The 26,165-nt window shown below is 43.7% G+C and overlaps 1 protein-coding gene across 19 annotated transcripts in view; it reads left to right on the top strand.

The window, feature by feature from the left end:
• Nucleotides 1–26,165, top strand: part of NFASC (neurofascin) — a 181,561-nt gene that overhangs the window by 72,303 nt on the left and 83,093 nt on the right. For 17 of the 19 annotated variants that reach the window (XR_010412210.1, XM_064593938.1, XM_064593937.1 and 14 more), the window contains exon 2: nucleotides 12,670–12,784. The exons of 1 other annotated variant lie outside the window; for it this stretch is intronic. Coding sequence is in view for 17 of the 18 variants with exons in the window: in XM_064593938.1 (XP_064450008.1) it covers nucleotides 12,670–12,784 (115 nt within the window). In the remaining variant the exon portion in view is untranslated. The remainder of the gene's footprint in view (nucleotides 1–12,669; nucleotides 12,785–26,165) is intronic. One more of the 19 variants, XM_054507929.2, reaches the window with a different exon arrangement.

The following is a 26,165-nucleotide window of genomic DNA, read 5'->3' as shown; positions in this document are numbered from 1 at the left end:
CATTCACAAAGTACTGAGCGACATTTTGTTGTATTGCTATGAAGTCGATTTTGGCATGGCATCAAATAGATAGCATAGGCTTTGGGGCCACCAACGTGGGTTGGAGTTTGGCTCTGCCACTCGCCAGCTGGGAACCCCTAGATGAGATGTTTAATATCACCGGGCTTCAGGTTTCTAATGTGTAAAGCCAGGGTAATAATGCCTTCCTTAGAGGAATGTTGTAAGGACTAAAAGAGATGGTTGCTCTAGGAGTGAATGTTCTTAACTTTCCTTCGTTGCTGCTGCCTTTTTTGGCAAGCCTAACTGCAAAAGGATTAGGATGTAGATATTTGTGTGACCTTAGAGAGATTACAGAACATCTTTGAGCTTCATTCACATTTCTCATGTATCTCTGAGTCACTTTTCTCATCCCATCAAATGATGGACTTCAATTAGAAATTTCTGAGATCCCTTTCATTGTAGATAATTTAGGATTCTTTTGACCCACTGGAACAAACTTTCTTTTATTTTTGGACCTCAGGTGCACAGCCTTGTGTTAGCCGTGATCTTTGGTTCATGACTCACTCTTATCATCAGTCTTGCATGCCCTTGCTATTTTTCTTTCTCTTTTATTCCTGTTCTCTCCCTCTCTTCCATCTCCGTAACTTCTCTCCTTTCCGATTTTTTTCACTTTTCCATTTATCCATCCATCCATTTACTTATTTATTTATATAGTAAGTACCTTCAAACCCACACCCACAACCAATGATAGAACGTTGATAATTAGAAAATATCTAATCTTAGAATTTCGCTACCACCACCACCAAGCCATCCTCTCTAGCTCCCTACTACCAGAAGTAATCATTAATTTAAAAATTTTGGGGGGGCGCCTGGGTGGCTCAGTTGGTTGAGCGACTGCCTTCGGCTCAGGTCATGATCCTGGAGTCCCGGGATCGAGTCCCGCATCGGGCTCCCTGCTCGGCGGGGAGTCTGCTTCGTCCTCTGACCCTATCCCCTCTCATGTGTTCTCTCTCTCTCAAATAAATAAATAAAATCTTTAAAAAAAAAATTTTTTTTTTAATTTTTAATTGTGATAAATATACATGACATAACACCATCTTAACCATTTTCAAGTGTACAGCTCAGTAGGGTTAAGTACATTCACATTGTTGTGAAACTGATCTCCAGAACTCCGTTCATCTTGCAACACTGAAACTCGGTACCCATTAAACAACTACACTCCATTCCCCACCCCACCCCCAGTCCCTAACCACCACCCTTCGCCTTTCCACATCTATGAACCTGACTACACGAGGCACCTCATATAAGTGGGAGCATACAGTAGTTGTCCTTTGGTGACTGACTGGCTTATTTCACTTCGCATAATGTCTTCAAAGTTCATCCATGTTGTAGCACATGTTAGAATTTCCTTCCTTTCTGTGGCTGAGTAATATTCCATTGTGTGTGTGTGTGCCACACTTTGTTTATCCATCCATGAACACTTGGGTTACTTCCACCTTTTGGCTATTGTGAATAATGCTGGGATGAACACGGACATACAAATACCTCTTTGAAGACTCTGCATCCAGTTCTTTTGGGAACCCAGACATGGGATTGCTGAATCATATGGTAATTCTATTTTTAATTTTTTGAGGAACTGCCATACTGTTTTCTGTAGAGGCTGCCCCATTTTACATTCCTACCAGCAATGTAGGAGGGCTCCAATTTTCCACATCCTTACCGAATTGTTATTTTCTGGTTTTCTTAGTAATAGCTATCCTAATGCATGTGAGGTAATAACTCATTGTAGTTTTGATTTACATTTCCCTAGTGATTAGTGATGTTGAACATCTTTTCACGTGCTTGTTGGCCATTTGTATATCTCTGGAGAAACATCTACTCAAGCCATTTGCCCATTTTTGAGTCAGGTTGTTGGTTTTGTTGTTGAGATGTAGTAATCATTATCTTGAATCCTAGTTTCTCTTATTGCATAGCCCTCTAACACACTTATTTCACCTGCTGTGTAATATTTCATTGTTTGACTCTACCACAGTTTAATTATCCATTTCTCCATTGATGAGCTTTTGGGCTCTTTCTAGGTTTCTGCTATGGTGAATAGGGATGTGAGGAACATTTTTGTGCAGGTACGAGAGTGTCTTATGGGTATATATCTAAGAGTAGATTTACTAAATCATAGTTTGTGATTGTTCAATTTTAGGAGGCAATGTAAAACTTTTTCCAGAGTGCTTGTACCCTTAGCAATGTATAAGAAATCTTCCACCTCTTTCAACACTTGATATGGTTAGACTTAGTAATTTTTGCTCATTGAGTGAGTATAAACTGGTATCCTATTATGGTCTTGATTTGCATTTCCCAGATCACCATTATGTTTATTAGCCACATATATTACAGTTTGTCTCCTGCCTTTATTTCTGTTCGTTTGTTATCCTCTTATTTGCTTATAGAAGCTCCTTGTATATATTCTTGATGGTAATCTTTTGCCAGGTGTGTGCATACCCAGTATCTTCTCTTAGGTCTTAACTGGTGTTCTTATGTACCATAAGATTTCTTTTTTCCAAGCCAGATTTATTAAGGTATAACTTACATAGAATAAAATTCACCTGTGTTAGGTGTCGAGCCCTATGAATTTTACAAGTACATATAGTTATGTTACCACCACCCTAATCAAGATACAGAACCTCTCCATCATTCTAAGAAGTTCTCATGTACCACTTTTTTATTAATCCTCTCCCCCACTGACCCTAGCCCTTATTAGGTCTCTAGAGTTTGCATTTTCTAGAATGTCATATAAATTAAACCATACAGTATGTACCCTTTGGGACTGGCTTCTTTTACTTAACACGATACCTTCAAGATGCCTCTAACTTGCTACATGTATCAGTAGATCATTTCTTTTTACTGATAAGTACTATTCCATTGTATTATGTGCCACAGTTTATTTGCCCACTCACCTGTTAACAGACATTTGGCTTGTGTCTAGTTTTTGGCAATTATGAATAAACTTACTATAAATATCCACATGTAGGTTTTTGTGTGGACATATACTTTCATTCCTCTTGGATAAATACCTAAGAGTAGGATTACTAGGTCATATATTAACTGGATGTTTAACTTTCTAAACAACTGCCAAACTGTTTTCCAAAGTGATGTGCCATTTTTTATTCCTATCAGCAATGTATGCAAGTTCTGTTTGCTTCACATGCTCACCAGGACTTGGTATCGTGAGCTTTTTTGAGCTCTTCTAGCAGGTATATATAATCATATCACATTGTAGTTTTAGTTTGCATTTCCCTTTTGACTGAAGATGATGAGTATCTCTTTGTGTGCTTATTTGCCAAACATATCTTCTTTGGGAAAATGTATGTTTACATCCTTTGCTTGTTTTTTTTTTGGGGGGGGGGTATTTGTTTTCTCCCATCCAAGTACTAACCAGGCCCAACCCTGCTTAGTTTCCTAGATCAGATGAGATCAGGCGCATTCAGGCTGGTATGGCCATAGACTGGGTTATTTGTTTTCTTATTATCAGTTGAAAATTCTTGATATATTCTGTGACTGGCCTTTTATCAGACTTGTGTTTTTCAAACATTCTCCCCCAGGTTGTTGCTTGTCCTTTATACTCTTAGCAGTGTCTTTCAAATGGCCGTGCAGGGCTCCCTAGCCCATCCTGGTCATTCTCCCTACAGACTGGGGCAGGCATAGCTGTAGAGGCATGCTTGGTGCTGGATTCCCCACTATCACCAGCAATCACCTGGGGTAATTTTTGAAGATACTGATTCTTCTCCACATTGTTTACTGTTCTGTTTGGACTGGTTTAATTTTGTTGGATCTGTGAGTGAGAGTACTCACATCAATCTTGAACTTTCCAGAGCAAATGCCCATCTTCCTTACAGTTAGGAATCTCTTTTGGCATCACAACACAGGTCCAACTGTACTGAAATAACAGTGTCCGATTTTAGCTGGATTTTTTGCACCTTTGGAATGTGAGATCCACTCAGTGAAGCAAGTTATCAAGGAAAGTTAACGAATCTCTTTTCTTGGAAATGTCATTATTGAACACTCATGATGCTCAGCACTGGGCAATTTATTTTGAGGAGAAATAGCTTTTAAATACATCTGAGAAAGTGTTTTTGTTTTTAGAAATACTGTCAAAATTCTGTAAACCATGCTAGCCCATAATGAAAATATGTTAAAAAAATTATTTCCGTCTAGTTTGTATTACTTTATGTAGTAGCAGATTTTTCTTCCTAATTTGTTTTGCATTTGTTTTTGCATTTTAAATTTGCTCTGCTGAGAGAAAGAAATGAGGTATAAAAATTGGAAAGGAAGAGATGTTATATTTACATAGACTGCAAAGAGAATCAACTGAAAACTATTTTTAATTAAACTTTTTATTTTGAAACAATTATAGATTCACTGGCAGTTGTAGCAAATAATACAGATAGATCCCTTATGTACTTTGCCCAGCTTCCCCCAATAGTAGCTTGCAAAAGTATAGCACAACCTGGGGCGCCTGGATGGCTCAGTTGGTTAAGCATCTGACTCTTGATTTCAGCTCAGGTCATGAGATCAAGCCCCCCAGTGGGCTCCACACTAGGCGTGGAACCTGCTTAAGATTCTCTCTCTCCCTCTGCCCCTCTAAACAAACAAACAAACAAACTATAGCACAATCTAACAGCCAGGATACTGACAATAGACTGTCAAGATGGAAACTATTTCCCTCACAGTCAGGATCCCTCTTGTTGACATTTTTTTTTCAAAGATTTTATTTATTTATTATTGTTTGAGGGAGAGAGTGAGCAGAAGGGAGAGGGAGAGAGAATCTGAAGCAGACTCCACACTGAGAACAGAGCCCGACACGGGGCTGGATCCTACAACCACAAGACTGTGATCAGAGCCGTAACTAAGAGTCAGATGCTTAACCTACTGAGCCACCCAGGCACCACTCCTCTTGTTGACATTTTAAAGCCACACCCATCTCCTCCCACCACAACCCAACTTCCTTCATCTGTGGCAAGCACTAATCTGTTCTCCATTTCTATAATTTCGTCATTTCCAGAATGTTATGTAAATGGAATCGCAGTATATTAACTTTAGGGGATTGGCTTCTTTCATTCAGCATAAATCTCTGGAGATGTATCTAAGTTACCACATGTATCAAAGTTACCACACGTATCAATAATTCTTCCCTTTTTATTGCTGCTGTAGTATTCCACTATACTATACCACAGTGTAACCATTCACTCATTGAAGGATACTTGGATTGTTTCCATTTGGGGGCTACTATGAATAAAACTGCTATATACATTCCTGTACAGGTTTTTATGTGGATATAAGTCCTTGTTTCTCTGGGATAAATGTGCAGAAGGGTACTTTCTGGGTCATATTATAGTTACATGTTTAATTTCTTAAGAAACTGCCACATTGTGTTGTAACCTGGCTGTACCATTTTACATTTCCACCAGCAATGTATGAGTGATTTAGTTTTTCTACATCTACCAGTGTTTGATGTTGTCACTATTTTTTATTTTAACCATTCTGATAGGTGTGTAGTGATAGCTCATTGTTGTCTTGTTTCTTTCCTTTTCATTGCATTTTTAATTTGCATTCCGCTAATGGCTAGTGATGTTGAGCTTTTCAAGTGCTTATTTGCCATCTGAATATCTACTTCAGTGAAATGTCTTTTGGCTGTGTTCCAATTGAATTGTTTGCATCTTTGCTGCTGAGTTTTGGAAATTCTTTATATATTCCAGAACTAGTTCTTTGTCATATGTGTGATTTCTCCCACTCTTCGTCCTTTTTGCAGAGCAAAGTTTTTAATTTTGATGAAATCCAGTTTATCAGTTTTTTTCTTTTATGGATGGTGCTTTTGGCATCAAACTTAAGAACTGTTTGCCTACCCCTAGATCTCAAAGATTTTCTCTTATTATAATTCTACAAGTTTTATAAGTTTACATTTTACATTTAAGTCTGTCATCCATTTTGAGTCCATTTTGGTATAAGGACTTAGGTTGAGATTGATTGATTGATTGATTGATTGCCCATGGATGTCCAGTTGCTCCAGCACCATTTGTTGAAAAGACTCTTTTCCTCCATTCCTCCATTGCCTTTGCATCTTTGACAAAAATCAGTTGAACCTATTTATGTGGGTCTACTTCTGGATTCTCTATTCTGTTACATTGATCTATGTGGCTGTTCCTTTACCAGTACCACACATTTTTTATTACTGGAGCTAAATAATGAGTCTTTCAGTGGGGTAGAGTGCTCCCTCCCATGTTTTTCTTCTTTTTCAAGATCTTGTTAGCTATTCTAGTTCCTTTATGTTTCCATATAAATTTTAGAATAATCTGTCTGTATCTACTAAAATCCTGCTGGGATTTTGATAGAGATTGCATTAAGCCAGTGTATCAGTTTGGGGAGAATTCACAACTTTACTGTGTTGAGTCTTCCAATCCATGAACATGATGTGTCTCTCTGTCCATTAGATCTTTGATTTCTTTCATAGGCATTGCATAGTTTTCTGCATATAAATCCTGTACATTTTGTTCATTTTATACCTAAGTATTTCATTTTTTGAGGGGTTGTAAATGGTATTGTATTTTTTATTTTTCCATGTGTTCATTGCTTGTATATAGAAACACAGTTGGTTTTCAAATGCTTACCTTATATCCTGAAATCTTGATGATTCCATTTATTAGTTCCAAATGGGTTTTTTGTTTTTTATTTTATAGATTCCTTGAGATTTTCCACATAGACCACCATGTTATCTGCAAATAGAAACAGTGTTGTTTCTTCTTTTCTGTCCTGTATGGTCTTGATTTCCTTTTCTTGCTTCATTCCACCAGCTAGAACTTCAGGCACTATCTTGAGTAAGATCGGTGAAAGTGCACATCCTTGCCTTGTCTCCAATTTTAGGGGGAAAGCATTCAGTCTTTCACCATTAAGTATAATGTTAGCTGTGGATGTTTTGTAGATTTTTAAAAATCAAGTTGAGGAAGTTTCTCTCAAATTTTTTTCTGAGAGTTTTTTTTTTTTTTAATCGTGAATGGGTGTTGAATTTTGTCAAGCTTTTTCTGCCTTGATTGATAGGATCATGTGATTTTTCTTCCTTAGCTTGTTAATATGGTGGATTTCTTTGATGATTTTAAAATAGTAAGCCAGCCTTGCCTCCCTGGAATGAACCTACTTGGTCATAGTGTACAATTCTTTTTATATTATATATTGCTGAATTCTATTTGCTAATTTTTAAAAGGTTTTTTATCTATAGTCATGAGAGGTATTATTGATCTTTAGTTTTCTTTTTCTTTTTTTTTTTTCTGTCTTTTCTGATTTTGGTATCAGAGTCACATAGCTTCATAAAATGAATTGGGAAGTGTTCTCTTCTATAGTATGGAAGAGATTTTCTAAAATTGGTGTTGATTCTTCTTTAAAAGTTTGTTAGAATTCTTCAGTGAAACAGTCTAGGCCTGGAAATGTCTCTTTTGGGAGTTTTAAATTATGAATTAAATTTCTTTAATAATTATAAAGCCATTTGAATTATCTGTTACATATTAGGAGTTGTGGTTGTTTGCATTTTTGAGGAATTGGTCCATTTTGAGTAAGTTTTTAAATGTATGTTTGTAGAGTTGTTTGTAGTGTTTTCTTACTATCTTTTTGATGTCTGGAAGGTCTTTAATGACATCCCCTTTTTCATTCCTGATACTAGCAATTTTTTCTTTTTCAGTTTTGCTAGAGGTTTGTTGATTGTATTGATCTTTACAAAGAACTAGCTCATGTTAGGGGGGAAAAAAAGAAAAAAGAACCAGCTCATTTCATTGATTTCCTATATTGGTTTTGCTTTCTAGTTCATTGATTTCTGCTATTTCTTGTTTCCTTTCTTCTGCTTGCTTTGAGTTTATTTGGTCCTCTCTACTTTCTTGAAGTGGGACCTCATATTATTGATTTGAGATTTTTCTTCTTTTCTAAAGTATGTATTTAGTGCACAGATAAATTCAGGATAAAAATAATGACATGGACAATTTTAAGCTCCTCTTATAGATAAAGAGGTAATTTTCCTATTAACTAAAGAGTTCCTTCAAACTGATAAGAATAAACCAACTACCCAGTAGAGAAATGAGCAAAGAATAGGAACAATTAAAGAAAAAGAAAATACTCAAATTCATTCATAATAAGTGAACCACAAAGACCAAAAAAACAAAACAAAAACAAAAACAAACAGACAAACAAAACCCCCCTAATAATACAGCATATTGGAGAAGTGGGAATCAGAAACTAAATATTGTTTGTGGGAGTATAAACTGCCACAGCCTTCATGGAGAGCAATTTGGCCACATTCCCTTTGACCCAGTAATTCTGTATCCAAGAATTTATCTTAAAAATAATCTTTCTTGTAAGTGTGAGAAATCACATATATCCAAGGATATGTATTGGAGCAATTTTCCACATCTGATGATTACAAACATCTTAAATGTCTAAGAGTAGAGGATTGAGCACATAAATATGATATGTTCATACAATGAAATGCTATGAAGTTCCTAAAAGCAGTTTTACCTGAGCTAATATAGAAAGATATCTAATATGTTTGTTAACCAAGAAAAGTAAGGTAGGTAAAAAATATGTATCGTATGTTGTAATTAAAAAAAAAAAAGTATATCTCTGTATAAATAGCCAGCCTCTGTAAGGATACACAAGAGACTGATAAGAGTGGCAGGCCAGGGAGAGGGGCTAAGTGGAACTGGGAAGCTGGGGGATGGGGTTGGGAGGGGAATTTACTTATATATATACTCATATAAACTTTTTAATGTATTTTATATACTCTTTGGCATCTTTTGAATTTCATATCATGTGAAGGGATTACCTATTCAAAAAAAGTAAAATAATTTTTTAAATGCTTAGCTTAAGTAAGAACCTCCAGAAAGAAATAAAGACAGAGACAAAATAAGTCTTTGTTCCCTGTGCATAGATGAAATATCCAAAGGGAGGAGGGGCATGAGCCAGGACTCAGGAGAATTTTGATTTTGTATGTCTTCAGAAATATACACTTATAGAATCATAGAATTCTAAGGCAAGAAAGTGTTGGAGATTCCCCAGACCCACTTTTATGCTGTGGCCAAGGGCAGGACAATCTGAGAATAAACATTTGCTAAGAAGAAATCTGTAAACACTTCCCATGCAGACGCTGAGATAAGAAGACCAAGAGATAGCAGTTTGGGAGCCAGTGAGCAGCCCCAGACATTCCTTCTGGTCACCAGTTGGACAAGCTTTGCCTGCCCCTTATTGCTGGGGAGCATGTTCCACTGCCCACTGTGCCCCCTGTAACCCAGGCCTCGTTCAGAGGAACCCAGCAGGTGTCTGGCCTTCTAGAAGCTGGAGGCAGTACATAGGATGCCCAGCAACCTGGGAGTGGTCCTCACCCATCTGTGACCGAGAGCCACTCTTCTTGCAGCCTGTGGGATATTGGGTGTCTTTCTTGATCATGGTTCCTCCCCAGAGCATCAGGTGTCCTTCCTGGAATCTTCTTACCCCAGGGTCAGGTAGAGAGTCTTTACCATGGATTCTAAGTTTCCCTTCTCGCTTAACCCTGAAGTCCTGTGAGTGATGATGATAAAAACATTGGGGGTAGTTATAACCTCCTCATCTTTAAGGTTTTCTGTCTGTCTGTCTTTATATCTATCCATCTCTCTTCAAATCACAGCTCTCATTTGATGCTCACAGCAACCTCATAGGGCAGATCTGACCCCCAGTTTTCAAATGACAGTAAAATATTTGTACGAGGATTTGTTTTTCAAGTGCTTTCTCGCACATTATCTCATTGTAGCCCCCTGATGTCCTCATATAGGCAAGAAAAATTTTATTAACCCAGATATGCAGATGGAGATATTAAATAAGCAGCTGTGGAACAGTGAGCCTTTGGGATAAGAACATGTGGGTTTGAATACTGACTCAATGGGTTTATTCCACCTGTTTCCTCCAGTGTGAAATGGGGATGATGATATCTGCATCCTTCATCATCAGACTGGATTGCTGTTACGATTAAATAACTATGATTTGAAAGAATTAGCATTCTAATGATTTCTTGTTTCTCAGTCTGTTCTATCACTTAAAATGTATTTGTATTTTGAAAATGTTTTGCAAAGGAGAGAATTACATAACGAACCAGACATGCCCATCATTGTCTGCAACAATCATCAGTACAAGGCCAATCCTGCCTCACTATACCCCTACCCACCTTTTCTTCTTTTGCTTTATTGACCCATTTTCAAAATAATGAAGTATTTCCCTAACAGCCTCAAAATGGGTTATTTGGAGTTGTAAAAGATATTCTTATGGATTTGTAACATATTTGTTATGTTTCAATCTGTTGCAGTTATGATCCTTGTTGATGTCCAGTTTGACCAAGGAAACCTTATTCTGGTTGGCTTTTGAGTCCTTTTGGCATGACTCTTGTAGTCTTTGACACAGCATTTGCTCTTTTGGTTTGATGAGATGTTCTAGGCTTATCTTGTACAATTGCTGCTTCAGACATTTCCCTGAGGAAGCCTGATTACTTTGGGGTGGGGGGGGGATAGTATTTAGAGTTCATAAACTGATTGCCAGGGGTGCTCAATCCTCCTGGGATGATCCTTGTTTCTAGGTCTTACAGTGAACAGAGCTAGGGAGTATGCTTGTGTGTGCACATGTGTTCATGCATGCATGCATGCACGTGTGGAAGATAAAACATAGGAAGTTCATTCTGTTACTGCTGTAAACAATCAGGGCTATAGACTTTTTACCTGATCTCATCAATCTTACATCTGTATCACCATTCAAGAAGAAACTCTTTTTTCTCAGCAACATTAGTAGTATTATTCCTTTGACTTATCCCACAATACACTATAAAATTCTCAGAATAACAATAAGAAGAATATAACAGTACCATCAATAATATGATTATTGAAAACAGTTTAGGGCTGGAGGGGCACAGGGAGTGGGGCAGTTCCTTTTATGCTTAGGTATATTCTTCCAAGGATATTCAGTCAAATTACTGTGTTTTAATTTCTCTATGTGTAGTGCAAACCAACCGGACACATGAACTCATTTGTTGCATTTTATTTTAATTTTAGGCATTTCTTTTAAAAATACTAATTGTGCTTTTATAATTATGTCAGATATTTACATGTTCCAAAGCAAATTCACACAACAAGGTCTATTTAAAACCCAGCTTTTGGGGCACCTGGGTGGCTCAGTCTTTTAGTGTCTGCCTTCGGCTCAGGTCATGATCCCAGGGTCCTGGGATCAAGTCCCAGCATTGGGTTCCCTGCTCAGCAGGGAGTCTGCTTCTCCCTCTCCCACTCCCCCTGCTTGTGTTCCCTCTCTCACTGTCTCTCTCTCTGTCAAATAAATAAATAAAATCTTTAAAAATAAATAAAACCCAGCTTTTATCCCTGTCCCATCCACCTCATACCTCCCCCTCTGTAGGTCTTTAAAATTTACAATTTTTTTTTAAGATTTATTTATTTATTTGAGAGAGAGAGTGCTTGCACGAGGTGAATGGACAGAGGGAGAGGGAAAGAGAGTCTCAAGAGACTCCTCGTTGAGTGAGGAGCCCAAGTGGGGCTTGATCTCATGACCCTGAGATCACGACCTGAGCCAAAACCAAGAGTCTGATGCTTAACTAACTGCGCCACCCAGGCGCCCCTTAAATTTTATTTTATGCTTTATCTTTTTATCGTCTTTTTGGAAAAAAAATAAGCAGATACACATTTATCTTCGCATTTCTCTCCCTTTCTTAAATAAATGATAGCATATTAAACACACTTTTCCCTATCATGTTTTTTCCACTTAATAGTAGAGATCACAACATAGGCACGTAGGATATATTTCAGATTCCTAGAACTGGGATTGCCAATCAAAGAGTGAGTGCATGCGTATTTTGATAGACATTGCCACATTCCCCTTTACAAAGGTGGATTTTACCATTTCCTGCAGACACATTTTAATGTTAAAGCAAATGATTAAGTGAGATATGTTATCTGCACCGAGAAAGGTTAAATGGTTGCCCAGAAGGACTAGCACTGGGCTTGAACCTGTAAGTTCTAACTAGTAGAAACTTCTCCCCATTTTACAGATGAAGAAACTGTGAGACATATGCAGGGAAGTGATCCACCCTAAATAACATAACAAATTAGAACTTCAAATCCATATCCCCTGACCCTAAAATTAGATCTCCTTTCAATGTTATAGATTTATTTATGGTGAACTCAGTTTGATTATCTGTAGGTGGGGAAGAAAAACCTAATAATAGTTCTCCTAAGTTAAGACAATTAATGAGATAATTATGGGTAAATTCCCCCATGGGTATAGGAGAAATTCTCCAAGATACGGCTTAACTTCTTTAGGTGAACAGGGAATCAAGCAATTAGATTATGATGTCAGGGCACTAATAATGATCTTATGGATGAAAGAGACCACCAAAGTCTGACATGTTTAGGCACCTTGCAGAATTGCTCTTGTTTCTTGCACAGTGCCGTGAATTTCTTTAAACAAAGATGTCGTTATGCTAAGCAAAACTTTCCAAATGGGTGTGGACAATGATGTAATTTCCCAGTGAATGAACAGACTGCAAACCACAAACCTTTTCTCTTTCTTTCCTAGAGTGACCCTGGGGCTCTTTGTGCTTTTGCTTTGTGACAGGTTGATTGACTTATGTGCAATTTGGGACCCTGGAGTTTTCCTTCCTGCTGCAGGCTGGAAGAGAGCCTCTGGTACCGCAAGAAGGAGGCTGAATGAGGCAGAGGCGGTGAGTGGGGTGAGTGGGGCTTGGCCTGGTGCACGTGGCTCAGAGGTGGGGGTGGGGGGAGATTCTTGCCTCTCCCCTTCTCTTTGATGAGCCAAGGTTCTTTGGCTTCCCGAGTCCCATGAAAGGACATCTCCTTCCTTCTCCCTGGAGCTGGCCACAGTGCCAGACCTCCAGGCTCTCCTTTGCAAGGAGGCTTGCACTGGGGAAGCTTTCGCTCCTTTTCTCCAGCAGATGCAGTCAGTGGCATTAGTCTTGTCATTGTCCCAACTGTCCACCTGAATTGAAAAATTGGGAAACAGCTTTGTGACCCGTACTCCCCGCCCTGCCCCACGTAGCTTGGCCTCCACAACCTGGGAGCCTCCTGAGTGACAGCCTCGGCATATGGGGGGCAGTCCGGAGAACCCCTCCTCTGGGCGGGGCATTGGACCCCAGCAGATGGACAGCTGTCCATGGCTCAGCCAGCAACCCGAGGCCCACATCACTAAAGCAGACCCCTGTGTGCACGGTCTGCATTGTTCCATTCTCAGCTAGAATTTCCTGCAGCCTGCGGCTCCTGTTTTAGTCCCAGGCTGGGGTGGCAGGGGAGGAAACTCGGGAAGTGAAGGCTGCAGTTTTAATGGAGGAGGAGTCACTGGTGACAGATTACAAGCTAGCAGCCTGGAGGCCTGCACAGAGAAAGGTTTCCTTATTCCTGACTTTGGGCACCCTCTGCTTCATGGCATTTTGTCTTTCTCTCTCCAGCCCCCTTTCCAGATGTCTTCTGTTCTCCCAGGAGTTGGAGATGGGGCTGGGCCCGGTGGGGGGCGGGGGGTGGCGTTGCTGGGGGCGGGATGCAGGGAGGGCGTTGAAGGGTGGGAGCAGAGCATGCTGATGACATGGATTTTGACATGGATTTCGGATCTGGACAAAATCCAGCTCTACTTGCTTGGTGACTTTAGGGGTGTTTCTGACTGCGCTAGGCCTGAGTTTCCAGGTTTATACAATGGGAATAATAATGGACGTCTTGTAAAGACTAAAGATGAAACGTAAAAAGAGCCCTGCATAGTGCCTGACACAGCAGGTGTTCAGTAAAGGAAAGTTATTATTATCTAGCCTACCAACAGAACTCAGATATACTTGTCTTATCAAGATAGTTTCTGTGTGGGCAAGCTCTTAAAACACTGTCAGGTTTCAGGACTGCTTGGGAAATCCATCTGACCACAGGGCTTTTCACTGAATCATTGTTACTAAATATTGAACTTGAACATACAGCACGACCTTGGGGGTGGGAGGCACCATTCTTTTGTCTTACTGTTTTTGGAGGACCCTGATCGTAAAAGTGGTATACCAGGCTATTTTCATGGGCATGTAAAGATATGGAAAACAGCATGGGAACAGACCCCCGGGTCTGGGACAGAATCGGGAGGTAGTCAGCGTTGCGTTACGATGCCCCCTCTCTTGGTGCTTTTTCAGGTACCCTCCCTCCTGTCTGTCCCTGTACCTGCTGGAGCCCCTCACTGCCCTCCCTGGACACCAGCGCTGTAGGTTGCCTCCCCAGACCCCCGCCTGAGGACCCCCCCCTTCTTAGGTGATAGCAGCATCACAGGCCGACGACACATCTGGCTGGCAGATCCCACGAGCAGTCACTCCCATGAGCAAACTTGTGCTGCTTTGCACCTCTGAACACTGCCAACCTAACCAGCAATCCCTAATATGGGTTCAGAGCTTCATTTTTATAGTGCATCCATTTAATTATGTCATTTGACTTTCATGACCATTCTGTGGTACGAGCAAGGCTAGGGTCTTCATTCCATTTGACTGAGGAATATACTGAGACTCAAGAAATCCACAAAATTCATTAGCAGCGGAGCCCGTCCTAGAAGTGAGATGCCCTGAATTACAGGCTGTTTTTCTTGCCGTGACACCACACGGCCTCCCCCAATCTCAGGCACCGGCACATCATGAGAGGTCAATGGGTCAGAGGACTTTCAGACACACAGAGAAGCCTTCAAAAAGAAAAAAAAGAGTGCGGAGAGTACATATGAGCAGGCCCATATGGCTATTGAGGGAACAATGAGTTCTGAGAGAAGGGGAGCTGATCCAGGTTTCTTTAGGGTGTGATAATCATCATCCTTATAATAATCCACATTCTGAGTGCTCCCCATATGCACCAGGCGCTGTGCTCTGTTCTTGAAGTCGCTCTCCCATGTAATCCTCACAACACACCTATGAGATAGGGCCCGTTATTGCTCACATGCTGCCGGTGACAGAAATACAGAAAGATGAAGGCCTGTGCCCAAAGCTGCATATCTAAGAAAGTGCCAGGCCTTGAATCTGAAGCCCAGCAGTCCAGCCCTGAACAGTTGGGTTTGGGGTGGCCGCTCCCAAGTCTTTCTGGAAACTCTGGGTAGCCTTCTCTCGGCCCGCCTCCAGCCAGGTTCTAGGTGGGAATTTGATTTCAGAAGCCTCAAGGGGCCAGTCCTCTGTTTGTCCTCCTTCCCTCTGGCTCTTCCCCTTTTGTTGTGAGGCCACTGCCATCTGGACCTGCCCCAGGCATCTGCTCTCAGCACACTCCTCCCTCCCCCGTGAGGCACCTTCCCCCCGCTCAGCCTAATCTCTCCCCTCCTCCTCTCCCCCACCCCAGGGCTGCGGCTCCGGGTCCTCACGAGGCACTTGGAGCAGACACCTGCCCTCTGATGCAAGGCAGAGAAACCTCCCAGTTCCTCAGGCCTTCCGCTTCCCAGATGGATCCATTCGGTTAATTGCACTCACACTCCTAAGCCCTTCTGCCTGTTGTGGAGAAGCTGGGCCTCCTCTGTCCAGAAGCATTCTAACAGGCCACCTTGGACAGCGCGAGCTCAGGACGCACAGCTGTGGGTTGCTGGAGAGGGGCCGGGAGCTTCATTAGGAGCTGTTTTGCATCTCCACCCCCTGCCCCAAGACTGATTCCCGGGCCCTGAGGCAGCACCCATGCTTAGCCACCTTCTCCTGGGGTGCTGAGATCTGCAGGCTATAGGTGTGGGGACGTGGTAGCTGCAGGAGCAAAGTCAGTGACGGAGACACCCCTAACAGCTGTCTACCTCGTTTCTCCCGAAGTGATGCAATCTCTTCTCCACCCCTCGGCCTTTGCTGCCACCCCGAGAAACCCACCTTTTTAGCAGAAGCGGGGCTGGTGAGTGTGAGACAGCAAGTCACCCCTGAGTTTCTGTTTCTAACAAGAGAACCGCATCTCTAGCCAAGAGAGAGGCGGTTCTACTTGCGGATGGATGCACTTCTCAGGGCATAGGACGCAGAGCTTTCCTCTGCACCGCTGGAGCCGGTCTCTGGTGTAAGCACTGTGGCTGCCAGCGCTTTGCACCAGACTCCCAGACACATGGCGCATCTTCTAATGCAGGCAGCCACCTTTCCTGTCTGTGCCACCTCCCCTCCTCCAGGCTCCTGTATTTTCACACCCCCAGCCTGCAGAAGCCTGCGGGATGGCAGTTGGATCCAGACTGATGTCTGTCTAGGGTGTAAATGGAGGGGGCCGGAGGGGGGTGGCAGAAGCCACTCCCTCCTGCTGTCTTAGTCCTTTCCTCCCAGTGCCCCTTTATCAGTCCGACGGGAATTTTTAAAAATGCAACTGGGGATGTGCTATCCTTGGAATATCAGTGGCTACACCAGTAAGGAGAGCAGGATGGAAGTTACCTCCAAAGAACTGACGCGGCTCTCCCTCTCTGGGGCTGACTCCGGCCAGGCGCAGTTGACATCACAGGTCATGGGGCGCCGGTGGAAGGAGCTGAAATGAATAAAGGGTAGGGGTCCCCGGCGGTGTGAAGTGCTTGGGTTAAGGAGACCCTGGCAGAAGCAGGAAAGAGGAGAGCCCAGAGCTGCTTTGGCTGGTCTGGGATCTTACAGGAGCATCCCTTTCTCTCTGGTCTGAAGTAGACAATGCCTATGCAGATAACCATATGTTGGTTTTAAGAGTGAATAGTAACTCCTTGGCCACAGAGCCAACGTTTTGTTATTTGCACAGGCATCGTGCATTTTGTAGATCTACAAAGTAGACTTGTAGATTCGAAAGCCCAGCTCATCCAAAACCATGTAACAGTGCAATACACCAGCTGTAACTTGGGGAATAGGAGAAAGGACCAGTGGGTTTTTTTAAAAATTTTTTATTGTTATGTTAATCACCATACATTACATCATTAGTTTTTGATGTAGTGTTCCATGATTCATTGTTTGTGCATAACACCCAGTGCTCCATGCAGTGCATGCCCTCTTTAATACCCATCACCAGGCTAACCCATCCTCCCACCCCCCTCCCCTCTAAAACCCTCAGTTTGTTTTTCAGAGTCCATCGTGTCTCATGGTTCATCTTCCCCTCTGATTTCCCCCCTTCATTCTTCCCCTCCTGCTACCTTCTTCTTCTTCTTCTTCTTCTTTTTTTCTTAACATATATTGCATTATTTGTTTCAGAGGTACAGATCTGTGATTCAACAGTCTTGCACAATTCACAGCGCTCACCATAGCACATACCCTCCTCAATGTCTATCACCCAGCCACCCCATCCCTCCCACCCCCCCACTCCAGCAATCCTCAGTTTGTTTCCTGAGATTAAGAATTCCTCATATCAGTGAGGTCATATGATACATGTCTTTCTCTGATTGACTTATTTCGCTCAGCATAACATCCTCCAGTTCCATCCACGTCATTGCAAATGGCAAGATCTCATTCCTTTTGATGGCTGCATAATATTCCATTGTATATATATACCACCTCTTCTTTATCCATTCATCTGTCAATGGACATCTTGGCTCTTTCCACAGTTTGCCTATTGTGGACATTGCTGCTATAAAACTTCGGGGTGCATGTACCCCTTCGGATCCCTACATTTGTATCTTTGGGGTAAATACCCAGTAGTGCAATTGCTGGGTCATAGGGTAGCTCTATTTTCAACTTTTTGAGGAACCTCCATACTGTTTTCCAGAGTGGCTGCACCAGCTTGCATTCCCACCAACAGTGTAGGAGGGTTCCCCTTTCTCCGCATCCCCGCCAACATCTGTCGTTTCCTGACTTGTTAATTTTAGCCATTCTGACTGGTGTGAGGTGGTATCTCATTGAGATTTGGATTTGGATTTCCCTGATGCCGAGCGATGTTGAGCACTTTTTCATGTAGGACCAGTGGTTTTTGAATGCAGCTTTGTGCCAGGCCTTGGGTTAGATGCTGTACATAAACTTCAGCTCACTAATTGATGTAAAATGAATCGACTCAAAACAACCCATTTAGTTCATAATCATTGCAACAACCTTTTAGTAAGTGTCTTCATCCCACTCTTAAAGACAAGAAAACTGAGGCTCTAGGAGAGAGTAAACACAGTGTTGAACACCACACAGCAGGTGGATGGCCGAGGGGGTGTTGAAGCCCGGGTGTGTGGCTGTAAGCCCATGACCTTGGCACACGCCAGGGGCGTTCTGTGTCACTTCCTCTCGAAGCCACATCTCTGAATCTATGTCTGGTGTGTGTCCCCTGGGCTGCATGATGTCCTAGGGAGTTCGTCGTTCGCCTCTACTGATTAAACCCAGCCCTGTTTGGCTTTGAACAAACAGGCTCTTGATCCTGTGAAGGACACAGGAAAGAAGTAGAAGCCACTGCCCCCGCCCTCCGGAATCTCACAGTCTGATTAAGGGGCTGAAGGTCCTCTCTCCTGCATCCTAAACAAGCTTCTCCTCTAACCTTGTCCCTCTTTTTTTTCCTGTTTGAGCTCAGTCTTTTCAAAAGCTTATGCTTTTCAAATGGCTTCAGAACCCTGGTTTGTGAAACCAGGCTTAGAATCCCACAAACAGAGGACAGAGTAAGCAGCTTAACATGAGTGATGTTGTGAGCAGATGGATCCAGATGGTAGGTCCTCGGATGGACAGTGGACTGGACTCCAAATGGGGCACCCCACTCAGGGAACCTGGGAGCCCACCGGTCAGTGCCTGGTGCAGGAAGCTGCATTTAAAAGAAAGATGACTGGGGCTTAGATGCACAGTGGTCTTCCTTTAGGAAAGCTTCTGAGAGGGGTTGAGTTTCCTACCTGTTCTCTCTGTAGCATGCCCTCTGTACAGCATTTGTAATTTACTATGGATTGAGGGACAGAACTGTGACTTGCCAAAGGTGGCATATACAAACTCGTAGCCCTCTGTCGTTTGTTTTAAATCAATATCCAATATATGAAAGTTCCAAGTCCCCAAACCAAATTCTTCCTTAAACTTTTCAACTGACAGATTTTACAATTATCTTCATTTTAACAAGAATTTGTTGGATCCCATTAAGAAACTTAGTTCAAAAATAAATAAATAAATCTTTTTAAAAAAGAAAAGAAAGAAAGAAACTGACTTAGTTCAGTGGGGTGCCTGGATGGTTCAGTCAGTTGAGCTCTTGGTTTCGGCTCAGGTCAGGTCATGATCTCAGGGTCCTCTGCTTGAGGATTCTCTCCCTCTGCCCCTCCTTGTGGGAAAGCGTGCACTCTCTCTCTTTCTTTCTATCTATAATAAATAAATAAATCTTAAGAAAAAAGAAACTTAGTTCATTAAATCCCTTTCAACATTTGAAACTGTTTGTAAATTTTATCATTCACTTTCCATTCTGAAATATCACAGTTCTCTAACAAAGCCTTCCCATTCCTTATGTAATTCTTTTTTCTTATTGATATTTTAAATAACAGCTGTATTGAGATATAATTCCCATACCATCACCACAGTTAATTTTAGAACATTTTCATTGCCTTTGCCCTCCAACCACCAAAAGCCCCATACCCATTAGGGGTCCCTCCCCTTCCACCACTGTGCTCTTCCTCTAGCCCTAGACAATACTGATCTACTTTCTACCTCTATAGATATACCTACTCTGGACATTTTATATTAATGGGACTATGCAATATGTGATCTTTTACAACTGGCTTCTTTCACTTCGCACAATGTTTTCAAGGTGCGTCCATGTTGTAGTATGCCTCTGCACCTCACCCCTTTTTATGGCTGAGCAGTATTGCATTATATGGATGTACCACATTTTATTTATCCATCCATCAGGTGATGGACATTTGAATCATTCCACTTCCTGGCGATTTTCAGTTACACTGCCGTGAACATTCCTGTGCAGATTTTCCTGTGGACATATGTCTTCCGTTCTCTTTGTACCTACCCAGGAGTGGCATTGCTGGGTCATGGGATCACTCTGTGTCACCTTCTGAAGGACCCTATGTCTTTTCATACTAAATGCAAGCCTCTCTTTCTGGCCTTCTACCTTCCATGTCCATCTTTTCTTTCTCCTGGGTCCCTCCTCCTTACCCTACCCAAACCTTGGACCCCACCCTTGGAGACCTGTCACATAGGATTATGATCACTTCCCCTCCAGCCTTACGCTCAGCCACTTTCCCTTAATGACACGCCCCAGGGAGACAGCTGCTGCTACTGTGGATGTCTTCCCCACCCCCTCAGCAAGGGGGTGGGGGCCTCACAACCCTCTCTCTCCAGCTGTGAAGAAAGATGCGCGCCTAATTGCTGTGAAACTTTGTCCCTGAGGGTAGAAGACAGGAAGCCAGACAGTGAGAAGCTAGGTTGCTGAATTGGAAAGAGGTGGAACTCCTTTCTCCTTCCTGGAGGTGCCAGAATTCCTCCCCAAGGGGGTTATTCCCTACCCAGCCTCCCAGGCCACCTTTCCTGGCGTCAGTTTGGTTTATGCTAATGGCTCCAAGGTGGGGGCTGTCCATATATGTTAGCTTCTGTTTCCTTTACAATCTGCTTTACCTGCTAATCTTTATACAGAAGGAGACTGGCCAGAGCTCAGTTAACCACAAGCAGGGCCAGTGAGTGAAGCCTGACACATGGAAATTCACAGATGGCCACAAACCTTATTTAAGCCAGCCCCTGCACAGCATGTTAGCCCAGCTAGTCCTCAGCTACACTGACAACGTTGGAGAGCCTATCCCATTCCACGTCTGGTTCCAAGCCCTGCCTCCTAGAGGATAAACGAATAAGCCATAATAATAGGGGGAGGAAACGTGCAGCCCCAAAGAACTTCAGAAAGCTGGCTGGATTGGAGCACCGGCATTGTCCTTCCCCGCATGGCCAGCAAAGTGCTGGCCCATTGGGAGCTGCCAGCAGGACCAGGCTATGGACCAGATCACCTGTATACTTTGGGCTTCCCTGCCAGGCCAGGCTAAGATGGGCCAGGCTCCAGCTGGCCCAGATGAGATGATGGAGAGAGGAGATGATACAGCAACCGCACTTCTTCCACGTATCAGGCTATATGTACAAGGATGTTCATTGTGGCATTATTGTAATGGAGAAAAAATAAGGAAGAACAACCTAAAAAGGTCTTTGACAAGGAGATGGCTAAAAGCTGTGTGGTAGACCCTCACGGTGCAGTTAGGAAAGAGAATCACTGCAGGCCTCCGTGTCCAAGCTCCATTGGCTTGGTGACCCAACCACTTATGCTGTGACAGTCAGATGAGGGCACTGCCCCGCCCCCCTGGAAGTGGCTACACTCTCTTGGTGGGTGCAGCCTTCTTGTGGGGCCCCAGCCTGCCTGGTGGCTTATGAATACCAGGGTGCCCTGTAAGTACTTTGTGCCCCTGTAGAGCCTGGTGCGAAAAGTAGATATTCACTAGATATTCGTGGCGGTCCCCTTGAGGGAAGAGCCTCTTCCCCCTTCTCTTCCATTCTCTCCCTCCCTCGACCCAGCTTAATAAATAGCCAAGTGGTTCAGGTTTCAACCCAAGATTAGTTCTAGGTGTTGAGCAGGAAGCAGCTGTTTTCTGCCAAATCCTTAATCTTAAACCCAGGTGTCCCCCTTAGCTCCCTCCCCAGGTGGGAATCAAGGGCCACCTGATACAGTTGTTCCCCCATCCCCCACTCCTGCTGAGCCCTGTGGCCTCTGTAAACTTAGCTGAGGCAAGAAGAGGAGGGGCTGGGTCTGCTAGGTGCCTGTGCCTGCCACTGCCACCAAATGGATCACTAACAACGGTTAAACACAGCCCCTTACTCCTCCCAGTTCTCTCCCTGTGACAATGAAAGGGAGCCAAGGCTGTAACAGCCACTGAGCAGATGGAGACCACCCCCCTCCAACCCTGAGAAGGAAGGTGGGGGAAGGGGGGAGTCGAAACCCATATACTGGGTTTCCTTGGCTATTGGAAAAATCCTACAAGGCAACTGTTTCAACTCCACGAAGGCGAGGAAGCTGGGTCTCTCTCCTCCTGGGACTGGGGAGAGGCCAGTGTCTAGAAGCAGGCTGGTGAGTGATTTCTTAGGCTGTCAAGCCCTGGTGCCCCAGAGGGTTTGGTGTAGTTGCAGATAGCACTTTAAAGTGGGAGGTGGGGGCATTGTCTGGGCAGACACTTTCTTAAAGATGCTGAGACATGCGGTCATTCCCTGGGGGTGAGGAGGGGGATGTGGGGAGATGTAATCTTTTGGCAAGTGTTCCCAGAAGAGGAAGCCAAGGACTCCTCCCTGCTGCTCCCCTTTCTACGCTTGTCTTACTCCAGAGATCCTTCTGTCTTTCTCCTCCTTGCTTGGCGTTCTGTCTCTGGGACAGGCTGATGATTGTCAGTAGGGGGCATTTCCAGTTTCCTAGGAAACCCACCCCCTGGCCTTCAGATGCCCGTGAGCAGAGGGAGCGGAGCAGGCTCGGGTCACCATCTGTTGCATCGTTTATTCCTTGGCATGAGAGAGATGGAAGGGAGGTGGCGGTGGGGATCAAAGAACAGGAGGGGGAATGGGGAGGAAGGTCCGCTGTAGCGCCCAGGGCAGTCCCTGTGCTGCAGGTGGACTTCAGGACCCAGGACAGCTACACCAAGCTGCAGGTGTACTTCAGGACACAGGACAGCTACAAGGAAGCCCTGGGGATGAGGGAGTAGCAGGCTGGGAATGACAGTTCTGGGACTAGTGCTTGGCGCCGCTGAGTCCCTGGATTCTGGACCAGTCTGTGGGATAGAGAAAACAGGGTAGCCCTGACAAATCAGACAGAAAGCTCTGAGAAGGGGGTTGGGGGGAGGATTTCAGAAAAAAGGAGATGAGAGTGTCTGCTGAGAGGATGCTGGGTAGATGCTCCTATTCGGTTATTGCTGTTGTTTTCATGACTCAGGCTTATACTGTAACAATGGCTTTGTCATATGTGATATTAACCAAGGATTTATAATATACTGATTTGCTGATGGGATAAATATCTCCCAGTAATAGGAAATATCTGATCAGATGGCTGTTCACTCATCCCACACGTATTTTTTTATACTCTCTCACTACAGAGGGAGGCAAGACATGGACTCTGAGCTCAAGAAGTTCAGAGTTTGATGCAGGAGACAGACATGGGAATCCCATGGGCAGGAAGAAATGACTCTGGAACAGAGTTGGTGGCATCCTGGGGAATACAAGGGAAATGCAGGCTACTATTGGTGGGAAAGCAGGGTCAGTGTTGGGGTGGGGAGCGGGGGTCACCGTTCAGGGCCTTGGTGAAGAAGGGGATCTGCACTGGAGAGAAGTAAGGGAATAGCATTTCTGGCCTAGGCAAAGCAGGAGCAAAGGTGGCCGAAGGTACAGAAGGCACTTGGCCTGTTTGGGGAGTGGCGCGGGGCCTAGCGCTGGACCGGGTCCTGCTGGAGGAGAGGCTGCATGGGGCAGGAGCCAGATCACAGGGGCTTGAGTGTTGGCCACAGAGTGCAGGCCAGCTCTGTGACCACTTTCTCTGCCCAGACAGATATGATAGAGATGACCACAGGCAGGACATACACTGGCTCTTTGTCTCTTCTTCAAAAAAGAAAACAGGAAGTGAGTGAGAATGTGGTTATTATAGTGGGAACCCGAGCCACTGAATTTTTTTTTAAGATTTATTTATTTATTTTAGAGAAAGAGCAAAGGGAAATGGGGGCTGGGGGGGGAGAAAGAAAGAATCTCAAGCAGACTCCCTGCTGAGCGCAGAGCCTGAAGCTGGGCTCAATCTGATTACCCTGAGATCATGACCTGAGCTGAAATCAAGAGTCGGATGCTTAACTGACTGAACCACCTAGGCGCCCCCCTCCCCCTGAGCCACTGATTTATATTTATGCATAAATCATTTGCAACTATTACTGGTTTGTATTGGGAACAAATTAGCTGAGAAATACCTTAGCTCTGAGTTCCGAGTTCCAGCTAAGAGGGGCACCTGCCTGTCTGCGTGAGCCCTCCAGCCCAGGGCGGGACACCTCTGAGCTCTTCAGCTCCCACACACCTGGCCCTGCCCCACTTCTTATTTTGAGGTGCCTTTATCGTCTCTTGTCTTTCAGCTGCCCTCTCTGATTTCCGAACAGGTTGCTTCCGGATGGTTATAGTAATATGCCGTACTGCTTTTTTTTTTTTTAATCTAATGCAGAATGGTGGAGTTTTATGTGGGCTCTGTTGGGCTTTTATTATCTCTCTGTTCCCTCACAATATCCTGTGGCAGTGATGTGTGAATGTATTCCTTAGTTGGTTTTTATAGTACTATTCTAGTCATTTTCATTATTTATTCTGAGAACTAATTGCTGGCACGTGGCCTCGTGGTTCTAATTTGTTGGTATATCCTAGGCATTATTCATTCAGGAGCACAGCCTCCAAGTACCTACAGAACTGCTTCGTTCATGGCTCTGAGGCATCAAACTGAACATATTCAGTTCCAAGCTCATGCTCTCCCTGCTCCCCAACCACTAACGGATTCATTCCCCTTTCTATAGTTTTGATACCAATCATTAGCATCATCCTAATCCAGTTTTCCAACCTAGAAACCTTGATGCCGTCCTTCTTCTCACTGCCCGCTACCAATCAATCATCAGCTTCTGGTGATTCTAACTCAGAAAATATCCTCACATCTCAGGGGTCATTGGATACTGTTAAGCCATCAGCCTGTTGCACACAGAGAAACCTGTGGTATCTGGAATCTGGGATAAGATAAGTGGAGTGACAAGGAGAGGAGATGTGGCCTGAGGAACCTCACCCTGGGGGTTTCCTGCCAGAACAGGAGGATGCTGTAGAGCAGAGAGTGGCCTGCAGCTAAGCCCAGACCAGCCATCTGATGGGCAGAATGATGGGCAGGTCACAGGCCCTCTCTTGGACTTAGGTTTACCCAATGTTCAAAGAAAAGTCTTGGGGCGCCTGGATGGCACAGTAAGTTAGGCGTCCAACTCTTGGTTTCAGCTGAGGTCAAGATCTCAGGGTTATGAGATCAAGCCCTGCATCGGGCTCAGTGCTCAGAGCAGAGTCTGCTTGAGAATCTCTCTCCCTCTGCCCCTCCCGCTGGTGTTCTCTCTAAATAAATAAATAAATAAATCTTTAAAAAGAAAAGAAAAGGAAAGAAAAGAGAAGAAAAGTCTTCTGTGGAGCAGAGTCATTTGAGGTCGTCAGGAAGGAACACAGTAAGAATAGTAAAAGCAGCTTAATTGGTGTTGTGGTTCACTTTCTTATGCTTTATCCATCTGATTCTCCAACAACAACCATCAGAAGCAGGAATATTTATTTCCATTTTTGAAATTTTTAAAAAGGCTTGGGAAACAAGTAATTTACAAAAAAATAAGTGACAGGATTGAGGCCTTTACTTGGATCTTCCATCCCATAAATATTCCCTACCAGGCACCATGCCAGGCACTGGGACACAAGAATGATCAGGACATGGTCTAAGCCTCAAGAATTCCAGAGGTCCCTGGGCGGCTCAGTCGGTTAAACATCCAACTCTTCATTTCAGCTCAAGCATGATCTCAGGGTTGTGAGGTCGAGCCCCGGGTTAGGCTCTGTGCTGAGCATGGAGCCTGCTTAAGATTCTCTCTCCCTGTCCCTCTGTCCCTCCCACCCCTTGCTGTGCATGCACATGTACTCTCTCTTTTTCTTAAAAAAAAAAAAAAAAGCCACAAAGAAAAGAGCTTTAAAGGGTAAGCCAGTGGCAAGCAAACTGCAGCCCTCAGGCCAATTCCAGCCCACTGCCTGTTTTTGTAAATAAAGTTTTAGTGGGACATAGCTATGCCTATTCACTCACTTATTGTCCATGGTGGCTCTTTCACTACAGTAATAAAGTTCAGTAGTTATGAAAGAGGCTGTATGTCTCACAAAGCTCTCACAAAGCCTCAAACACTTACGATCTAGACCTTTATAGAAAAGGTCTCCAATCCTCAGTTTAAACATATAGTTTTACCAGCGTGCTAAGTGCCCCAGAGAGGCAGGTGTAAGGTAGGATAGAGATGGACACTCTCAGCTCTGCTGGGGGTGGGCAGTGGGGTGGGCGTGGGAGGCACAACGAATTAGTCACAAAGCAGAAGATGCGTGAGCAGCAGGATGTTGCAGACTGAGTAGGAATTAATCACGTGACAAGGAGAGAAGGCCTTTCGGGCACAGAGGATGGCACTCAGAAAGGATGCTTAGAAAATGGCATGCCACTTAGGGAGCGTTCAGC

Source organism: Mirounga angustirostris, unplaced genomic scaffold (assembly GCF_029215605.1).
Source record: "Mirounga angustirostris isolate CCGP_5_RB_7025 unplaced genomic scaffold, mMirAng1.0.hap1 SCAF_6, whole genome shotgun sequence".
In the NCBI taxonomy this organism is placed as follows: Eukaryota; Metazoa; Chordata; class Mammalia; order Carnivora; family Phocidae; genus Mirounga; species Mirounga angustirostris.
The sequence above is the reverse complement of the archived record's forward strand: the minus strand, read 5'-3'. Positions and strand labels throughout refer to the sequence as shown.